Below are 20,885 nucleotides of genomic sequence, written 5' to 3' on the forward strand. Positions count from 1 at the left end.
ATAAATTTTGGATATTAACCCTTTATTAGATGTATTATTGGTAAATATCTTCTCCTATACAGTAGGTTTTCTTTTCATTTTGTTGATGGTTTTCTTTGCTGTGCAAAAACTTGTTAGTTTGATGTGGTCCCATTTGTTTATTTGTTTTCCCCTTGCCTGAGGATATATATCAAAACAATATTACTAAGAGCAATGTCAGAGTTTACTGCCTATGTTTTCTTCTAGGAGTTTCACGGTTTTCGGTCTTACATTTAAGTCTTTAATCCATCTTGAGTTTATTCTTGTATATCAAAGAAGAGGGTGGTCCAGTTTCCCCAACCTTTTATTTCATAGATTGTCTTTACCCATTTGTACATTCTTGACTACTTTGTCATAGATTAATTGACATATAGGTGTGGGTTTATTTCTGGGCTTTCTAGTCTGTTCCATTGATCTATGTGTCTCTTGGTATGCCAGTACCATGCTGTTCTGATTACTATGGCGTTGTAGTACAGTTTGATACCAGGTAGCGTGATACCGCCAAGTTTGTTCTTCTTCTCAAGATTGCCGTGGCTCTTTGGGGTCTTTTATGGTTCCATATAAATTTTAGGATTGTTTGTTCTAATTCTGTGAAAAATGCCATTGGTATTTTTATAGGGATTGCATTTAATCTATAGATTGCTTTGGGTAGAATGGACATTTTAACAAAAATAGCAATTTAGAAAGAGTGTTGCTGCAACAATTCATGAAAAAAAAAAGTGGAAAATGGATACTTAGAATTTGCCAAGTAGCCATTTACTCAATATGACACAATCACGGAGGGCATGTGTATTCCAGTCGACTCATACTCTAAATTAAATACAAACAAGGATGTACATGGCATGTAGAAGAAAATCTAAAAGCAATGTATCATAAAGGAAGGTGAAAAAAGTCAACATTATTTTTAGCAAAAATTTGAATTATATTAGTTTCTTTGATGGAGCATTCACCTCAGCTTCCAAAGGTATTAATGGCTAAACAAGATAGTCATTATTGCTAACTACAGGCACTATGTTGTACAGAGGATCTCTAGAATATCTTCATCTTGTATAACTGTAACTTTATAGCCACTGAGAAACTCTCCATTCCTCCACTCATGCCCTGGCAAGCACCATTCTATTTTCTGCTTCTGTAAGTCTATTTTAGATACTTCATTTAAGTGGAGTCATGTAGTATTTGTCCTTCAGTGACTGAGTTTTTTCACTTAGTATAATGTCTTCCAGGTCCATTGTGTCACAAATAGTAGGACTTCCTTCTTTTTTAAAGCTGAATAATATTCCATTGTATGTATAAAACTCATTTTTAAAAAAGCCTTTTGTCTGTTGATGATCATTTGGGTTGTTTCCTTATCTTGGCTATTGTGAATAACGCTGTATTGTGCACTTAAAATTTTGGTAAGAGGGTAGATCTCATGGTAAGTGTTCTTAACACACACACACACACACACACACACACACACAAGGACACAAGGAAATTTTGGAGATGAGGGATATGTTTATTACTTTGATTATGGTGATTGTATCACAGGTATACACCTATGTATATGTCCAGACTCATTAAATTTTATGCATTAAATATGTGCAGTTTTTGTATATCAATTATGTCTCAGTAAAGCTGTAAAACAATTAAAATAAACTTAAGATGATCTAGAAATGGTGTAACCAGAATTCTTCTGGGTCAAGTTTTTATGAGGACAATTTCCAAGCAGCTACCCATTAAACAAGTCATAATATGCAGGGAAGGATAGAAAGAATCCAAGACAAAATGTCCTTGAAAGTTGTACCTTAATCCACTTGATGACACTATTCTCAAAAGACATGTGGATAATGAACTAATATATAAGTATGGATATCATATATTTAACTTCGAAGTAAACAGAGATGGCCACAGTATACAAAACTCCCTATTAAACTTAATTATTGATTGAGTTTTGATTATAAAGGTCTGCAGAACCTGTAAATACAAGGTAAATAGCTTTACTCTTAAGCAGCTAGTCATCTAGTAAAACATAATATGCACTACATAAAGAAAAAACTTTAAAATGTTCAATATACTACCCTACTCATTTGAGTACGAAATTGCTTAGATCTGGGGCTTCCTAAAAGTATACATCAGAACTAAGCCTTCAAAGTCTTTTTCATAGTACGGTTTTAGAATCTCAGTACATTTAGCATTTTAGAACAACTCTTTGAGTAAATTGTTGCAGCCACTATGGAAAATAGTATGGAGGTTCCTCCAAAAATTAAAACTAGAACTACCATATGACCCAGCAATTCCACTTCTGGGTATTTATCCAAAGAAATCCAAAACACTAATTCTAAAAGATATATGTATCCATATGTTCACTGAAGCATTATTTATAATAACCAAGATATGGAAGCAACCTAAATGTCCATCAACAGAAAACTGGGTAAAGAAGATGTGGTACAAAGATAGAATAGAATATTAATCATCCATTAAAAAAAAGAATGAAACCTTGCCACTGTGACAACCTGGATGAACCTAGAGGATATTACGTTAAGTGAAATAAGTCAGACAGAGAAAGACAAATACCATACAGTTTTACTTGTATGTGGAATTTAAAAAAACAAAATAAATGAACAAACAAAACACAAACTCATAGATAAAGAGAATAACTTGGTTGTTGTCAGATGGGACCAGGGTGGGAGGATGAGTGAGAAAGGTGAAAGGGATTAAGAAGTACAAATTGCCAGTGATAAAATAGTCATGGGGATGTAAAGTACAGCACAGGGAATATAGTCAATAACATTGTAGTAATTATATATGGTGTCAGATTGGTATTAGACTTATGGGGTCGCTACTTCATAAGGTATGTAAATGTCTAATCACCATGTTGTATACTTGAAACTAATATAATATGGTATGTCAACTGTAACTGAAAAATAAATTTAAAAAAATAAAGGGGCATCTGAATTAAAAGAAAAAGAAAGAACTTTTTGAGGAGAGGGACTGTGCCTAACCTTTGTGCTTAACATCAACAAGTACATAGCAAGTAATCTGTTGATTATGTACAGTCTCACTGTCTCAACCAGTTGACCTCATTACTCACTGGGTATCTGGTAGCTCAATGCCTCTGTTTGGCATCCGGAAACAATGCCATGTAATAAACAGAGAACTTTAGACATAGCCTCCATCATACCTGTTAGCAGTCACTGGGACGTAAAACCACCTTTTTAATTTTCCAATAAATGTTTTGGGAAACTTACTTGTTATATGACTTTTAGGGAGCTGTATAATCAGAATGACTAATAGAAGAAATTTCTATTAATCTAACTTGAAGAAAAAAAATTCCATAGATTCAACTTTAATTTTGAAGCTGTGTTCTTTATATAAACACTTGTTAACAACTTAATTGTTGAATGTTGAATCAAATATGTTTAAGTATCTTTAAACGTTTGGCTTATAATAGTTGTATATGTATATTCCTAAACTATCAGAGTTACAATTTACTCAGACCACCGCTAATAAATATTATTAGAATGTACTTGAGGAAGCTTTTCCTTCTATATAGTCAGCTGTTGCTTTTTTCTTAAAAGAAAAGATGGATCAAGAGATAAAAGTAGCAGACATGAAACTCACACCACATGTGATATGATAAATGAGGGGTGTGCCAGCTGCTACAAGCAGCTCATGGAAGCTGTGTACATTTTATAAATATCTTTTAATTAAAGTATTTGATTTCAAAGATATACTGCAGTTCCTCAAATATCATACTAGTCAACAGCTGAATTAACATTTAAAAGAAAAGCCCTAAGTTTTATGTCATTTAAACACAAAACTTATAACTGAGTCCTCCTATATCAGCTTATATTTTCAAAGAATTATTAGGTCCCACTAACCTAATAAAGATAACAGGAAAAAAAAAAGCCAGATTATTTCTTTTCATTTCATTTAGTTCTAATTAAAAAAGTATCTCATTTGTCCAAGAAAATCTTAAGAAGATATATGGTGTAATATTATCTCAAACATTAGCTACCGTGTTTCCCTGAAAATAAGACCTAGATGGACCATCAGCTCTGATGCATTTTTTGGAGCAAAAAATATAAGACACGGTCTTATTTTACTATAAGACTGGGTCTTTATAATAAATGCAATATAACATAATATAATATGACATGATATCAGGTCTTATACTAACTTTTGCTTAGTGCTTTCGGGGAAACACGGTACACTCTTGAAGATTACACCAAACATGTCAATAATTATAATTAGTATAGCTAACATTATTTAATTGCAAACATGTCAATATTTAATGAAATTTACACAAAATAACTAGTTTACATAATTTACCAAAGTATAATTTCTAATTATCACCAGAAACTTTTAAAACAAACTTTAGGTATTTCATATTTTGAAAATTTGTAGAATGAAGTCATTACATGTATTAATTTAACTACATGGATTCAGACAGAGCAGAATTGATTGATGACATTATTAGATGAAGGCAACAATAAATGGTCTTTAATCAATACTATCATTCTTAAAAACCTAAGATTTATTTTGTTTCAATTGCTAGATAGTCACCTTTCAAAACTAATTTTATCTTTTTTTTAAAAGGTCATAAATAACAAAAACTAAAAAAAATAAAAAATACTTGAGTATTTAAAAATCTTTAACTAGAAGGGGACTAACAATGTTCCGTTGCTCTGATTTGCTGTAAATTGGCTCAGTAAGTGTGAGTGAAAGAAAACAAAAGTATACTAGATTAAATCACCAATAATTTATGTAAAGAATAAAGTTTAATTGTTGTACTTTGAAACATTTAAATGGTACTTTGTGAAAGCAAACTTATATAAAATGTAGTCTTAGAATTGATGAAGACTAAGGAATGTTGCCTAGTTAGTAGTGTAAAAAACTAATACATTACAGAAGAATGATATTCAATAATAGTGCACCCATTTGTAAGAAAATCGCCCTCTCTTTACTCTGCATAGATATAATAATCTTTATGGTTGACTATAGCTTAGGATAGTAGGTTGAGCCTACCCATAGGATAATATTCACTATATGTGTATGTGTGTGTGTGCGTGTGTGTGTACACACATATATACATATTATTAGCTTTACCTACTTCTGTTGCTATTATTCAGCATTAATTAATATTTGCTCCATTTTTAGCATTAAATTGCCTCCAGAACAGCATGCAGATTACTTTTTAATTAAGAATATAGAGGTGAATACCAAGATGGTGCAGTAGGGAAATGCCGTGCTTACCCCACATCAAAATCACAACGAAATTACAAAACAACCATCATCAAGAATCACCTAAAATTTTGCTGAACCAAAGCTCTACAAATAAAGACATGCAGAAGAAGCAACCTTGAGACAGGTAGGAGAGGCAGAGATGCAGAATAGGTTGGTCCCAACTTGCATGTGACCATTACAAATTGGGAGGGATATTTTGGCTGTGGAGGTCCCCTGAACCCCACAAAGGAGCAAGACGTCCCAGCCCCAACCCAGCCCAAGATTCCAGTGCCAGGGAGAGAAGTCCCCACAATTTCTGGTTGTGAAAACCAGTGGAGTTTTTGACTAAGTGAGACTGAGTGCGACTGCACTCCCAGGCACTCCTCTTAAAGGGACTGGCAGACTTACCCACCAATGGAGTCACTCACTCTGAGCTCTAGCACTGGGGCAGCAGCTGGAAAGGCAGCAGGGACAAATGGTGGGGAATTGAGTTGTCCGGCTTGGGATGGGGGCTGGAGAGGCATCTTTCTCCTGGATGGAAGAGCTGGCAAAAGCCATTGTTTCTTTGTTGAGCCCTTCCCCTTTCTGGCTTGCAGACACAGGTGGCCATATCTGAGTCTCTGCTGCTCGTTCACCACTCCTTAGCGATTCGAGACCCTGCCCTGCCCAAATTTCGGGCACACCCAGGCTGCTTTCAGTGGCTTTTTTTGTACACACCGCTTGCCTCAGCTCAAGCTGCAGACTTTCCTAGGATCTCTCAAAGGTTCACTGAACTCAGACAAGCAGCATCTGGCTTTAATGTGTCCTGTACCTCTGGCTGAGCAGCCCTAAGCTCAGCACTAGTGGTAGTTGGCTTTGGTTCGCGGCTTGGCCACTCAAGGTGCATCCAAGCAAGGCCACAGGTGGCAGCCTTCTCCAGATTTCTTTGTGGCTCCTGCCAGGTGGCCCCGGGTGGGGTACAGGCTGTGGCTGAACTTGACTTACAGCAGATCCCCTCCAAGGTGGTCCTGAGGCTGGTGCCCCCAGTGTCCAGCTTCAAACTGCTGTAGCATCACCCAGCCACCTCCAAGTATGACACACCCAAGGACCAGATTGGGCAGGCACCAAAGTCCTACAGAGGCAGATCCTGTTCTGTAGGGTCAGCCCCTGCACAACAACTCTTCCACTGTAGTCAAGGCCAGTCCTCACAACCAGTGAGCCCAAGGGTTAGTCCCTCCCAATTATCTACCAAAGCTCAACTACAAGAGAAAGGCACACACAACCCACAGAAGGGACACACCTGGAGTATGTGGCTCAGGTGACCAGAAAGACTGTGCCACTGAGCCCCAAAGCACACCTACTGTATAAGGCCACTCTACTAAGACCAGAAGACATAGCAGCCTGACCTAATACATAGAAACAAACACAGGGAGGCAGCCAAAATGGGAAGATAAAGAAACATGTCACAAATAAAAGAATACAACAAAGCTCCAGAAAAAGAACTAAACAAAATAGAGATAAACAATCTATCAGACGCAGAATTCCAAACACTACTTATAAGGATGCTCACTGATCTCAGGAAGAATTTTAACAAAGAGATAGGAAACATAAAAATGGAGATAGGAAACAAAGAAGAACCAATAAGAAATAAAGAATACAATAATGGAAATGAAGAATGTAGTACAGGGAATCAACAGATTAGATGAATCAGAGGATCGAACCAGTGACGTAGAAAATAAGGTAGCAGAAAAAACCCAAACAGAACAGCAAAAAGAATCCAAAAAATTGAGGAGAGTTTAAGGGACTTCTAAGACAATGTCATGTGTACCAACATTCACATTATGGGGGTACCAGAAGAAGAGAGAGAGCAAGGAACTGAAAACCCATTTGAAGAAATGACAAAAAACTTCCCTAACCTGTCAAAGAAAACAGATATACAAGACCAGGAAGCACAGAGTCCCAAACAAAATGAACCCAAAGAGGCCAATACCAAGACACATCATAACTAAAATGGCAAAGGTTAAAGACAAAGAGAGACTCTTAAAAGCAGCAAGAGAAAAGCAGTTAGTTACCTACAAGGGAGCCCCCACAGGACTGGCAGCTGATTTCAGACCCTTTGCAGGCCAGAAGAGACTGGCAGGAAATATTCAGAGTGATGAAAAGCAAGGACCTACAACCAAGATTACTCTACCCAGCAAAGCTATCCTTTAGAACTAAAGGACAGATAAAGAGCTTCCCAGACAAGAAAAAACTAAAGGAGTTCATCATCACCAAACCAGTATTACAAGGAGTCTTTAAGGGACTTCTTTAAGATGGGAGGGGGTTAGGGATGGGTGAAAAGGGAAAGGGATTAAGAAGTAAAAATTGGTTGTTACACAGTAGTCATAGGGATGTAGGGTGTAGTATAAGGATTGTAGTCAATCATACTGTAATAACTATATATGGCACAAGATAGGTATTAGATCTATCAGGATGATGGAGGGGAAGGGGTTGATGGCAAGGTGAGAAAGGTGAAGGTATTAAGAAATACAAATTGGTAGTTACAAAATAATCATGGGGATGTAAAATATAGGGAATATAATCAATAACATGGTAAAAACTATGTAGTGCCAGGTAGTACTAGTTAGGGGGATCACCTCCTAAATTATATAAATGTCTAACCACTATGCTGTACACTTGAAACTAATATAAAATAATCTTGAATGTCAACTCTAATTGAAAATTTTAAAAAGGGGGGAAAAGATCAATAATATTGAGATAGCATGGTACAGTGTCAGGTGGTTGCTGGACTTATGGTGATCACTTCTGTAGCGTAGGAAATAAAATCAATAATGTGGCAACAACACTGTATAGAGGTAGGTGGGTACTGCTGAGTAACTATGATGTATATCTGAACTAATATATTGTATGTTAGCTGTAGTTTAATAAAAAAATCTTTAAAAAAAAGAGGTCTTTCTAGGTAGTGAAAATAAATTAAAATAATGTATTTAAAAATATACATATAGAACCTAAAGAACACTTATTTAGGCAGAAGAGAAATTTATTCAGTTACATGCACCTGAATAAACAGCCTCCATAGAAAATGTTTTAAGAGTGATAAGGTTATTAGAAACTGATTTATTTGGATAGGGCTGAATCTTAAAAATCAAATCTTAGTTCTACACTCACTGAATTTTTATGTATTGCTTAATATTATGTCAGTTTCATACATAAGGACTGAACTACTGTTTATATAGAAAATTATGTTTGATGGCTAGAGGAAATATACCACAGTATAAAAATAGAAATTTTGTTCCCAAATACTTAGGATTATTTAAACAAATCTACTTTTCTTTTCAAAATACAAAAATTATATTTCCCCTTGTAAGACTTCGTCCTAACATTTAAAAAAAAAAAAGTAATGATTAGCAATGGTGAAAGAAAACAGAATCCTATACTAAGGATGCTTCAAAAGTAATTCATAAATATTTTTCGGCCTCTTCCAATATCTCCAAAGAAAATTAACAGTAACTTCTCAGAATATGAAGGTTTGACAGGGAAAAAATTTTTTCTGTTACCTTCAAACTTTTATAGTGTATGGAAAACAGGAAACAATATACCCGTATCAGCATGTACAAATCCATTTGTATTAAAAAATGCATACACACAAAAGAAAATATAGAAGGATAAACACAATTGTTTCTCTAGGTGGATGAGATTATGGGTATTTCATTTTCTGTTTATTATTCTACTTTCATAAGTAAATATGAACTACTTTAGTAATTTAGTATAGTCCTCACTTTCACGGATCTTGTGTGGAAAGTAGAAATCAAACCATAGAAAAACAAATGTAACAACCTCTAAGAATCAAACACATTTTAGCTAAGGTTTTATTTTGTTGTAGCATGAACATTTATCAATTTCCTAAAACAAAAAAGTGAGAGAAGAAAACTGGGTATTTTTATTCTAGAATTACTCATTTTTAGCTGTTACACTATCACAAGTAGCTTCAGATTACTAAATTACTTCCTCATACAATGTATGCACAAAGATGTCACACCCTTGCATTTATTCATAAGAATTAAATGCCTACTACTTGGCAGGTTCTGTGCTAAGGACGGGATGTGTCATAAGAGCACATAGTCTCTGGTCTCATGAAACTGTCAGTCTAGCTGGGAAGATAGATAATAACAATTACAAAACACTAATAAGTAGTGTTAAGAGAACAAGGTTGAGACAACAGTTAGGGCAGAGACTTCTAACAGCTGTCAGAGAAGGCTTCCCAGAAGTAGTGTTTAAGCTGAGACCTGAGGCTAAGAAAGTGGTAACTGAACGTAGGAGAGAAGAGTGTTCAGGCAAATGAAGCATTTGGAGAGAAAGTGTAATGTTTTCTGGAAACTGAAACAAGTTCATTCCAGCTGGAACATTGGAAGGGAAGGAGGTGTTGAGGGATTGTAAATCGCACTGTTCAGACTCTCCTAAGAGTCCTTAAGGAGTGACATGGTAAGATTTGGGCTTTTACAGACTATTCTAGGGCAGCATGCATGGAGAGTAGGTTGTAGGGATGTAGGGCCAATGCCCGAGTCAGGAGGCTGCTGGAATAATGTAGACTAAGATAATAGCAGGAGAGGTGAAGAGACGTAGAAAGATGAAATAGGGGTGTGGGGTGTACCAACAGGATTTGTGATTTGGAGATGATTCAAAGATGATTTACAGGTCTGTGGCTTGATAATTGCTGGTATTAGGGCTATTCAATGAGAATGGAAACCCAGGATCCACCAAGAACAGACTTTTTGTACCTGTATAGGTGTGGTGGGGGAGGAGGGCTGGTAGAGTTGGTGGAGGGGAGTGGAGGTGGAGAATTAGGTCAATTCTAGACATATTTAATTTAAAGTATTGGTAAGGCTTCTGGTCAACAGTAGGCTGTTAGGGTTTCCAGGCGGGAACTCCCACCCATTCTCAGGAATTCTTTTTCGCTTTCCTGTTCCCAAATCCCGAGATATAAACTGTTTTCTGTTCTCCACGATGAATTATTTCCACAAAGTGACGGCCAATACTACCAACCACCTGGGTTCAAGGAGCCGATTTTCCCGATTTCCTGACCAACTTTTCTCAGTATTCATGAATGGAACAGCGAAAAAATTTCCAGAGAACGGGCAAGGATTCCCGCCTGGAAACCCTAGCGATAAATAGGGAAAATGCTTACGAGATACATTGTGAGTAGTATGTTTATTTCCCATTGTGGGTATTACTGGGTTCAAGGAGCCAATTTTCCCGATTTCCCGACCAACTTTTCTTGGGATTCGGTAACGGGAAAGCGAAAAAAATTCCTGAGAACGGGCAGGAATTCCCACCTGGAAACACTAGCTATTAGAGTTAAGCTTTGGGAGAGTCAAGTTATATGCAGATTTTTGACTGGGACGGGGGATGTCAACTGCACTGTTTTATACTTAATTTTTACTGATTTGATTTTAGCATACTGTTAAGTCAATAATCTGACCCAGGGAAAATTATAATGACTACAATATTTGAAATATTTTAAGTACAGCACTGTAAAATATACTCAGTATACTGGGTATATGATATGCAGTATTTTATTGCTCTACTTGGTGCTGTTATTGAATCAATCAATCTATATTACAAATTAGAAGCATACAGTGTTTAGGGAGGAACTTTTTATTCTATATTCCTGTTACAGAATAAAAAAGGAGAGGAAATAGTGTGTCACAAAGTTTTATGACAATTTTCACGGCTAGAAGAATTGGAAATTTAGGAAAAAAGAGTAACATAGGAGTAAATACCTACCTACAAATGTCCAACAATACTATTTCCATCTGAAGAAATCCGGACAATAAAAATCTGTATTGAAAGATAAGAAGTAGTGCATCCAAATGGATCACTGCAGTTGAGTCAGCTGCTTGTGATTCTATTTTTTTTCTTTCAACAAAGGCAACTGACATTACCATCTTGTTCTTAAATAGGAAGAAAGATAACTGAGAATAACTAACAAAAGAACTATATTTTGCCTTTCAGACTCCTTGACTAATTTAACTAAATATTTAAATGATTTCTATTATCAGTATATTTAATAGCTGATCATTACTCAAATTAGTTATCCATTAATGTTAATTATATCAATAATTTGCAGAAATGTTCTAAGTTTGAGGAAATCACTATTCCAAAGGCCAGAAATATAGCCTTGAACCCACACAACGATTTTTAAGATTAGGACATGACATGTACCAAGTAAATTTAGGGGGATTAGGATTTAATTCCTAGGTATCCCTTAGACTTCAGTGCTGATATTAATGATTAACCAAAGTGGATGTAGATATTTATGTCCAAGTTCTCGAATCTCAGGATTCATGTAAATAATCCATGTCAATTATCTTCGAACTTAATACCAAAAGATTCATTTTGAAAACCATATGATACTGCCTGCTTCCTAACTTTTAACCCTTATTCTGATCATGATCACACATTACAAAATCCATTCACTTCACTCCTAGTAGAACAAATTACTTGGTTATAACCCTCTATCACCTTAATAAACTGCCTGGCCTTAGACTTGCGAAGCCAGGAAAGTCCAGGACAGAAAACGTAAGAAGGCAGAAGAGGTAGTAAGACATAGAGGTCCCGGGTAGTCCCTCCGTTCTGTATACTGCTTGGCAGTACAGCAACAAATGGGCAATGACAGACAGCAATTGTTCTAATCTAGGTCAATACAACAGCCAAAATACTTTGTAAACACTTTCTTTGGCTCTTTCTGGAGATCAACACTGTTCTGATTAAATAGTATGAGAAGAGCCTCATAGCAACAGAAGTGTTCAACAATACTTACTTATCTAACATCCTTTATCCAAGAATCTTAAAAATCACCTAACACTAGTCATAACTCAGTAACTGAAAGAGGTAGGTACTAAGGCAAACTGCAAAGGCCAAGGACAGAAATTAGGAGTGTGTGCTACTGAACAATCTTTGTGAGCTAAAGACTCTGCCGTCTTATATGCTCCGAGTATATAAAATAGTGTTATCTACTCGCCTTCAACAAACTCGAAGTTAGGCACAAGAACTGAGTGTTAACAGGATAGCACCTTTTCTTACTGTTCTACTTGTATTTGTACTTAATTTTTACTGAAGTTTGATTTATAAAGTTAGATTTTTAGAAGATACTGTTTAGTCAATGATCTTACTCAGAAAATTATAGTGACACAGTATTTTAGATATATTATTTTTAATATTATTTTAAATATTAGATTAAAAGTCTAAAGTCTACAGTATCACATATACCAATTATTTGAGTTATCTATTTGAGGTGAAGGGTTTATGCTAAGCTATACACACCATCTTCCTTGTGACCAAGAGCTGAATTTGTGAGATGGATGCCTAAGAGAAGGTGCAATCTGTAGCCATGAGTAAGTTCTGTATGAGTGTAAAGTTAATGAACCTATAAAAGGCTCCAGCTTCTGTCCACAGCCTCACTAGCACCATGCTCTGAGTTAACTGGTTCAAACTGTTAGATAAAACAGTGATAACTAAAGGAACAGGAACAAAAAAGGGTTATAGTTCATCATCTTAAGGTTTCACAGGGATGACGCAGGTTTCCGATTCAAATTCCCACCTCCTGAAAATCAACTTCTTAAATAACTCAACTCTCAAATCAGAGAAGTGCAGTAATGTGAAATTATTCTAAAGAGTTAAGAAAATAGCCAATTACTACAAATGATGTTCCCTGTGAGGAATAACACATAGCTATATGAACTGTAGCTACACAGAAGAAGAACTCAGTGAAAGGTAACATTTTTAATATTTTTAAAGCAAGAAAGATGCTTGTTGAGGACTCACATCAGTAGTTGCTAATTGGGTAAATACTAAAGACATTCAAGTGCTTGAAGGATTACTGCATAGAAATTTGATTACTAACAATTTCTTTGCTCAGATGCCTTTTGGGCTCATTAAAGACGAGATGATGTACCAACCAACAGTGGTATTTAAATCTCAATCATTTTCAAGATAGGCTAAGATATACAGCTGTGAAGACATTCCAGAAGTGGGTTCATTGACACTAAAAATGGTATTTAAAACAAAAAAAGACCTCATATAGTCTGCTGGCATTTCATACCAACCATTGGAGGAGGTAGTAATATAAAGTATTGGAATTTAAAATACAAGTCAGCACTAACTGTAAACATTTCTAAATCATTGTATGCAATTCTTTAAAACATATGTAGTCAAAAAGAATTAGAATTCATATAAAATGAGAATTTAAAAAGCAAAAAATAGAAATATTTAGTGAATTTACTCAAATGAAGGAAGCTTAAATGATACAGAACTGAAAATATTAGAAATCTATATACAATAGAAAGTGAATATAAATTAGCCAACTCTATGAACATTTCCAGCAAAGCATTCATACAAATACATATTCACCTTTTCTTTTACATAGGAATAACACATACATACACGACATGATGATTCTGGCAAAAAAAATCAGAGATATTAAAAATATCCTCAAGTTTTAAAGATGGTTTGGAGTAAGTTTTAACAACATTCTATATGAATGGAAACCCCTGATTTGAGTCCATGATTTTATCATGCCAGAAGCATGGTTGGTTTTAATTTTTTTAAAACAGACATTGGTATCATACACATTGGCTTATTAATTAAGGCATTTTGTATACACAGTATCTCAGGATGGACAAAAAACTTTTAGTATTGATTATTTGTTATGATGTTTTAAACTTTCCAAGTCTTTATAACATAAGAAAATAGCTGCACACATTTGAGTGTTTTTTATAAAACACAATCTTAAAAAAAGTAATGATGATTGGTCTTTGTGGTTCCTAGTAATAAGTTGTCTTATGTTTTTCACATAGTATAAAGTATATTCTTATGCAGGATTGCATTAAGATCCAGTAGTTCTTAAACAATGTCACCAAATACCATATAAATCCCAAACGCAGCAAAGGTGAACAATCTTCATAGTGCACTTTCACCTCATTGAAGTTGAAGCTGCTCCTTTCGGTATTTTTCCACTTCAATGTGAAGTAGATTGTTAGGGTTTCATTAGTGGTTTCATTATGTGGTTTAAAAAAAAAAAAAAAAAGGTTTTGATTTCTTCCATAGTTCACAGTTCTCTGATGAGACATTTTGGAAATCATATAATCCAGGGATGTTTTGAATAATCAAATGCTCTTTACTAGATGAAGTCTCTCAATGCAACTGTAATAAATAAGCATCTACATCCTTAGAGAATAAAACAAAAACATTTTATTAGCTAGTACAGTAAATACACATATACACAACCCACTTTCTTCTCCCTTTTTGTCACTTGATTTACCTTAGTTTCCCTTTAAATCTTTTTGAGGGTAAAAGATGTGTCTTACTCAACTTTTTAATCTGCATTTGTTTAGCACAAGGCCTGGCACAGAGCACGTCCTCAATAAATGTTTGCTAAGTGCTGAGTAAATGGTTTGGTTCCTATGATCAAGCAACTCTGCTTTTATAGTTAGGCCAAGATCACTAAATCGTTCACAGCAATTCCTTCAGTACTATATAAACTCTAAGCCAGTTTGATGACAGCCTCTCTTTCTGATTCCTACCCTCAAGAAAATTACAACTGAGGATTTAATATTGTAAAAGAGGTTTAATCATAGCTGAAGGAACTTTGTAGAACTTTTAATCACTCAATATTGTCTTTATCTTAATCTCATGTTCTCAGCTTCATGTTTATAAAGTTTCTCTTTATAAAAAATTAAAATCGAAAACAAATTTTCAAGGAAACAGTAATTTTTCAATTCTATTACCAAGAATGTAAGACCACTCCAGAACAATGTGATATATCATGTATGTTCTAAAAGTTATGACCCAGCAATTCTACTCCTAGGTATCTATCTGAAGAAATCCAAAACTCTAATTCAAAAAAATTTATGCACCCCTGTTTATTACAGCACTATACACAATAGCCAAGACATAGAAACAACCGAAATGCCCATCGGTAGATGACTGGATTAAGAAACTGTGGTACATTTAAACAATGGATCATTATACAGCCATAAAGAAGGAAACATTACCGTTTGCAACAATATGGATGGACCTAGAGAACATTATGTTAAGTGAAATAAGTCAGACAGAAAAAGACAAAGACCATATGATCTCACTTATATGAGGAATCTAAAGAAAAGAATAAATGAATGAACTAATCAGAAACAGTCTCAGACAATTAGTAACAAGTGTTGGAGAGGCTGTGGAGCAAAACGAACCCTCATACACTGTTGGTGGGAATGCAGACTGGTGCAGCTGCTATGGAAGGCAGTGTGGAGGTTCCTCAAAAATTACGAATAGAATTACCGTATGACCCAGCAATCCCTCTCCTGGGTATCTACCCAAAAAATCTAAAAACATTTATACATAAAGACAAGTGTGCTCCAATGTTCACTGCAGCTTTATTTACTGTGGCCAAGACATGGAAACAACCAAAATGTCCTTCGACAGATGAATGGATAAAGAAGTTGTGGTATATATACACAATGGAATACTATTCTGCGGTAAGAAAAGATGAAATAGGACCATTTGTGACAACATGGATGGATCTTGAGATTATAATGCTAAGCGAAATAAGACAGAAAAAGCAGAGAACCATATGATTTCACTGATACGTGGCATATGACCCAAAAACAACAAAAGAACAAGACAAACAAATGAAAAACAAAAACTCATAGACACAGACAATAGTTTAGTGGTTACCAGAGGGTAAGGGGGAAGGAGGGTGGTAGATAAGGATAAAGTGGATCAAATACATGGTTATGGAAGGAGAACTGACTCTGGGTGGTGAATGCACAATGTGATTTATAGATGATGTAATACAGAATTGTACACCTGAAATCTATGTAACTTTACTAACAATTGTCACCCCAGTAAACTTTAATTTAAAAAAATAATAAATAATCGTGTATCACCTTTAAAGTGAAAAAATAGTCAACCAATCTTTAAAAACAAAACTGAAATAAAACGGAAGAATTAAAAAAAAAAAAAGTCTCAGAGACATAGAGGAAAAAACTGAGGGTTGCTAGATGGGAGGGGGGTGGTGGGGAAAAGGGGGAAGGTGAGGGATTAGAAAGCACAGTTGGTAACCACAAGATTGCCACAGGGAAACAAAGTCAATTTGGGGAATGCAATGAATAATGTTGTAAAGATTTTGTAGGGAATTCGATGGACAGTTGACTCATTAGAGAGACCACCTCAGGGATGATAGAGATGCCTGATCACTGTACTGTACACCTGAAGCTGAAGTTGAACAATAATGAATGTCAACTATAATTTTATATATGTATATATATAGAAAGAGAGAGTTACAAGAAGCGGAGTACAGCATTAGGACCAGAGACAGTGAAAATATAATGGTTGTATGCAATGTCAGAGGGGTAGTGGATGGCGGGAGGGGGGTTGACACAGTGTGAGGGATATAAATGATAAATGTCTAACTATTACATTGTTTTGTGTACCTGAAACTAATAAAAAAATAATTTAATTAAGAAAATAAATAAAAGTTCCATTTTCTATCAGCTTTTACTTTATTTCCCCACCCCAATTATCAAAAATACAACAACAGAAAAACACTTCTGAGGAACTGATTTCTGTTTACAAGATTTTCTTCATCGTTAAGAATTCTACAAAGTACTCTTTATTTAGAAAACCTTGAAGACTCCACCAAAAAGTTATCAGAAACAATAAATGGGTACAGTGAAGTTGCCGGCTACAAATCAGTGTACAAAACTCCGCTGCATTTCTATATACTAACAATGAAATTTCAGAAAAAGAAATAAAAAAAAAAATTCCTTTTACAATTTGCAACAAAAAGAATAAAATACCTAGGAATAAACTTAACCAACGATGTGAAGGACCTGTACACTGAAAACTATAAGACATTTTTAAAAGAAATCAAAGACACAAAGAAATGGAAAAGCTTTCCAGGTTCATGGACTAGAAGAATCAACATAGCTAAAATGGCCATATTACTCAAAGCAATATACACATTTAATGCAATCCCCATCAAAAGCCCAATGGCATTTTTTAAAGAAATAGAACAAAAAAATCATCAGATTTGTACAGAATTACAAAAGACCCCGAAAAGCCAAAGCAATCCGAAGAAAAAAGAACAATGCTGGAAGTATCACACTCCCTGACTTCAGCTTGTACTACAGGGCAACAATAATCAAAACAGTATGGTATTGGCAGAAAAACAGACACACAGACCAATGGAACAGAATTGAAAATCTAGAAATAAACCCACATAAATACAGACAGATAATTTTTGACAAAGGAGACAAAAACATACAATGGAGAAAAGAAACCCTCTTAAATAAATGGTGCTGGGAAAATTTGAAAGCCATGTGCAAAAGAATGAATCTAGACCGCTATCTGTCACTATGTACCAAAATTAATTCAAAATGGATCAGAGACCAAATCATAAGACCTGAAACAATAAACTGCACAGAAGAAAGCATAGGTACTAAACTTACGGACCTTGGGTTCAAAGAGGATTTTATGAATTTGACCTCAAAGGCAAGGGAAATAAAAGCTAAAATAAATGAAAGGGACTATATCAAACTAAAAAGCGTCTGCACAGAAAAAGAAACCATCAACAAAACAAAGAGGCAACCAACCAAATGGGAGAAGATATCTGCAAACAACGCCTCCGATAAGGGGCTAATATCCAAAATATATAAGGAGCTCATACAACTCAACAACAAAAAGACAAACAATCCAATTAAAAAATGGGCAAAGGACATGAACAGAAACTTCTCCCAAGACATACAGACGGCTAACAGATACATGTAAAACTGCTCAACTTCACTAGCTATTAGGAAAATGAAAATCAAAACCACAATGAGATATCACCTCACACCTATTATAATGACTAGACAAATAATAAGTGTTGGAGAGGCTGTGGAGAAAAAGGGACCCTCATACACTGTCGGTAGCAATGTAGATTGATGCAGCCACTATGGAAAACTGTATGGAAGTTCTTCAAAAAATTAAGAATAGAATTACCCAGCAATCCTTCTCCTGGGTATATGCCCAAGAAATCTGAAAATATTTATTATAAAGGTATACATATGTACTCCAATGTTCACTGCAGCTTTATTTACAGTGGCCAAGACATGGAAACAACCAGCGTTCTTCGATAGATGATTGGATAAAGAAGACTGTGGTATATATACACAATGGAATACTACTCTGCCATAAGAAAAGATGAAATACGGTCATTTGTGAGAACATGGATGGATCTTGAGATTATTATGCTAAGCGAAGTAAATCAGATAGAAAAAGTCAAGAATCATATGACTTCACTGATATGAAGGATATAAAACTGAATGCAACAAAGGAATAAGATAAAGAAAGAAAGAAAAACTGATAGACATACACAACAGTTTAGTAGTTACCAGAGGGTAAGGGTGGGACAATGGTAAAAGAGGGTAAAGGGGGTCAAATATATGGTGATGGAAGGAGAACTGACTGTGGGTGGCAAACACACAATGTGATATACAGATGATGTATTACAGAATTGTACACTTGAAACCTATATAATTTTACTAACCATTGTCATGCCAATAAATTTAATTAAAAACAAAAAGAATTCTACAATTCTTTTTCTACAATTCTACAATTCTAATTCTAAAATTATAAACAGTGGTAACACACTTCGTTGATATACCATTTTGCTTCTTTTCTTGAAAGTATCCCAGAAAATTTTTACACGTTAGTCCATAACATAAATCCTCTTTCTTAGAATATTGTATTTTTTTAAACCGAAGAATGGTTTTATATTTCTGGCTAAAGTACACTGATGATAGCAGCTTGCTCAGTAAAAGGATGGAAATATTTCTTAATGATATTTTTTTCTGCAATTACATGTATTTTATATACCAGTGTTTTCTGGAGTTTTAATATTAATATCCAAGCTAGCAATGTACCTTTTCCTTCAAGAGGCAAGAAAATCAATAAATACCAATGTCAAATCATACTGTGATTTGAACAGTTTACTTTCCCAACGAGCATGGTATTAGCAAAAGCCAAGTAAAAAAATCATACCCCCAACTCATTTAATTGTATTCCTCACCTCTTGCTTTCTTTCCTGAGTGTCACTGGTCTTTTGGATGCCTTCCTTACCTGGATTTTTAACTTTTTTTCAAATATTTTTATTTAATTGGAACGAGGTCATTAAATAACCTCTAGCACGTTATTTTTGTGGCTGTATCTGAAACACATTCAATGGCTAATAATTCTTGTGTTCCCTGCCAAAGTCACATTCGTATCCAGAAGACATTTGCAAATATGAAATTGACTTTAGACCTTATGAGTACTGAATTATTCTGCCTAAAGATTTGGAAGAAGTCATTTAAAAATGTACAGTACTATTGTATTATATTAATGTATAATATTATTTCTATATTTTAATTAAGCTTAAATATTGATTTTAACCTTAAATTTTAAAGCTTAAATATAGATTACCTTAGCTATATTACCAGTATATCCTGGAACCAAAGTAAGATGGTTTTCTTGCTCCCACAACCCACTTAATTGTTCTTTTAAAATCTGAATATTTCTAGGAGAAAAAAAGAAAAATTAGAATATAAATATACGATATGGATTTTGGTAGTAAATATTTTTAAATTTAAAAATTTTCAAGTATTTATCAGAGAAAATTATACTATTTGAAATCAAGCAACTCTTTAAAATAGTACATACCAATCATGAAAATTAAAGGTTACATAGTTGTTAACCCAAGTAAGAAAACGAGGCATTGGAAGCATTTGGACACCTGTTCTTATATATGAAGTGTGAAATTTTGAGAGACTAAAAAGAAAACTATGAACTTTAAGGAGATTGTTGGGAGTTGTTTTTGTTTCTTCATGATAATCTGGCTCATTTAGTAGAATACCCACACATTTTTACATTGAGGCAATACACAAATTGTAATGATTATAATATAGGTTTTAGAATTGTAATCATCCACAGTCGATTCTCAGGTTAATGCCTAGGTAGCCACAGGACCCTGCAGGATGCCTCCATTCCTGTGCCCATTACTTACTCCACTAAAGGCCATCATCATCTCCTTCTCTTTCCCTTACTCATTATAATGGACACGAGGGTTAAACTACTGCAGTGCTTTGGCCTTCTAAAATGAAAAGTAGGGCTCTCCTAAAAGAGATACAGGGGGTTACTGGTCTGTGGAATTCAACTTCCATGTGTAATTTTCACATGGACAGTATCCTAATTTAATATTTCACTGAAAATGAAGAGATTATATACTGATGATCATGGAATAAAAACATCACCAAGTTTAATCAAGCTGCTTTTCTGAAAAAAATTTTAGTAGCATGAGGTTATCTTTAAATGTATACTCACCCATCATTTATAATTTCTGTTTTGGAAGATAGTTCTGACCACCACCTTTTTATGACTGCTTGAAGCCAGTTTAAGCCAACTATTATATACCTGAAATGACATTTTGTTACAAAATTCAAGTGTTTTCATCCAAGAAGCCTTTACTAAAGAAGATATTCTCCCCTACTCAACACACACACACACACACACACACACACTTTCCCTCTTTAAAATATTTATTTCACTACTTTCACAAAACTGTATTTTTTGTTAACTTGTTTATAGATGCTTTTGTAATTGTTCTCTAGTCACTT

At 34.8% G+C, this 20,885-nt stretch overlaps 1 protein-coding gene across 3 annotated transcripts in view; it reads right to left on the reverse strand.

Annotated features, from left to right (window-relative positions):
* KATNBL1 (katanin regulatory subunit B1 like 1) overlaps window positions 1-20,885 on the reverse strand; it is a 64,589-nt gene that overhangs the window by 12,553 nt on the left and 31,151 nt on the right. For 2 of the 3 annotated variants that reach the window (XM_033109302.1, XM_033109303.1), the window contains exons 8-9: window positions 20,593-20,682; window positions 19,696-19,789 (exon numbers count right to left, since the gene is read on the reverse strand). In XM_033109302.1, coding sequence (XP_032965193.1) covers window positions 19,696-19,789; window positions 20,593-20,682 — 184 coding nt within the window. Of the gene's footprint in view, window positions 1-13,461; window positions 14,428-19,695; window positions 19,790-20,592; window positions 20,683-20,885 lie in introns of those variants that run through there. The other variant, XM_033109301.1, reaches the window with a different exon arrangement.

The sequence above is a fragment of the Rhinolophus ferrumequinum genome, chromosome 6, assembly GCF_004115265.2.
Source record: "Rhinolophus ferrumequinum isolate MPI-CBG mRhiFer1 chromosome 6, mRhiFer1_v1.p, whole genome shotgun sequence".
Classification (NCBI taxonomy): domain Eukaryota; kingdom Metazoa; phylum Chordata; class Mammalia; order Chiroptera; family Rhinolophidae; genus Rhinolophus; species Rhinolophus ferrumequinum.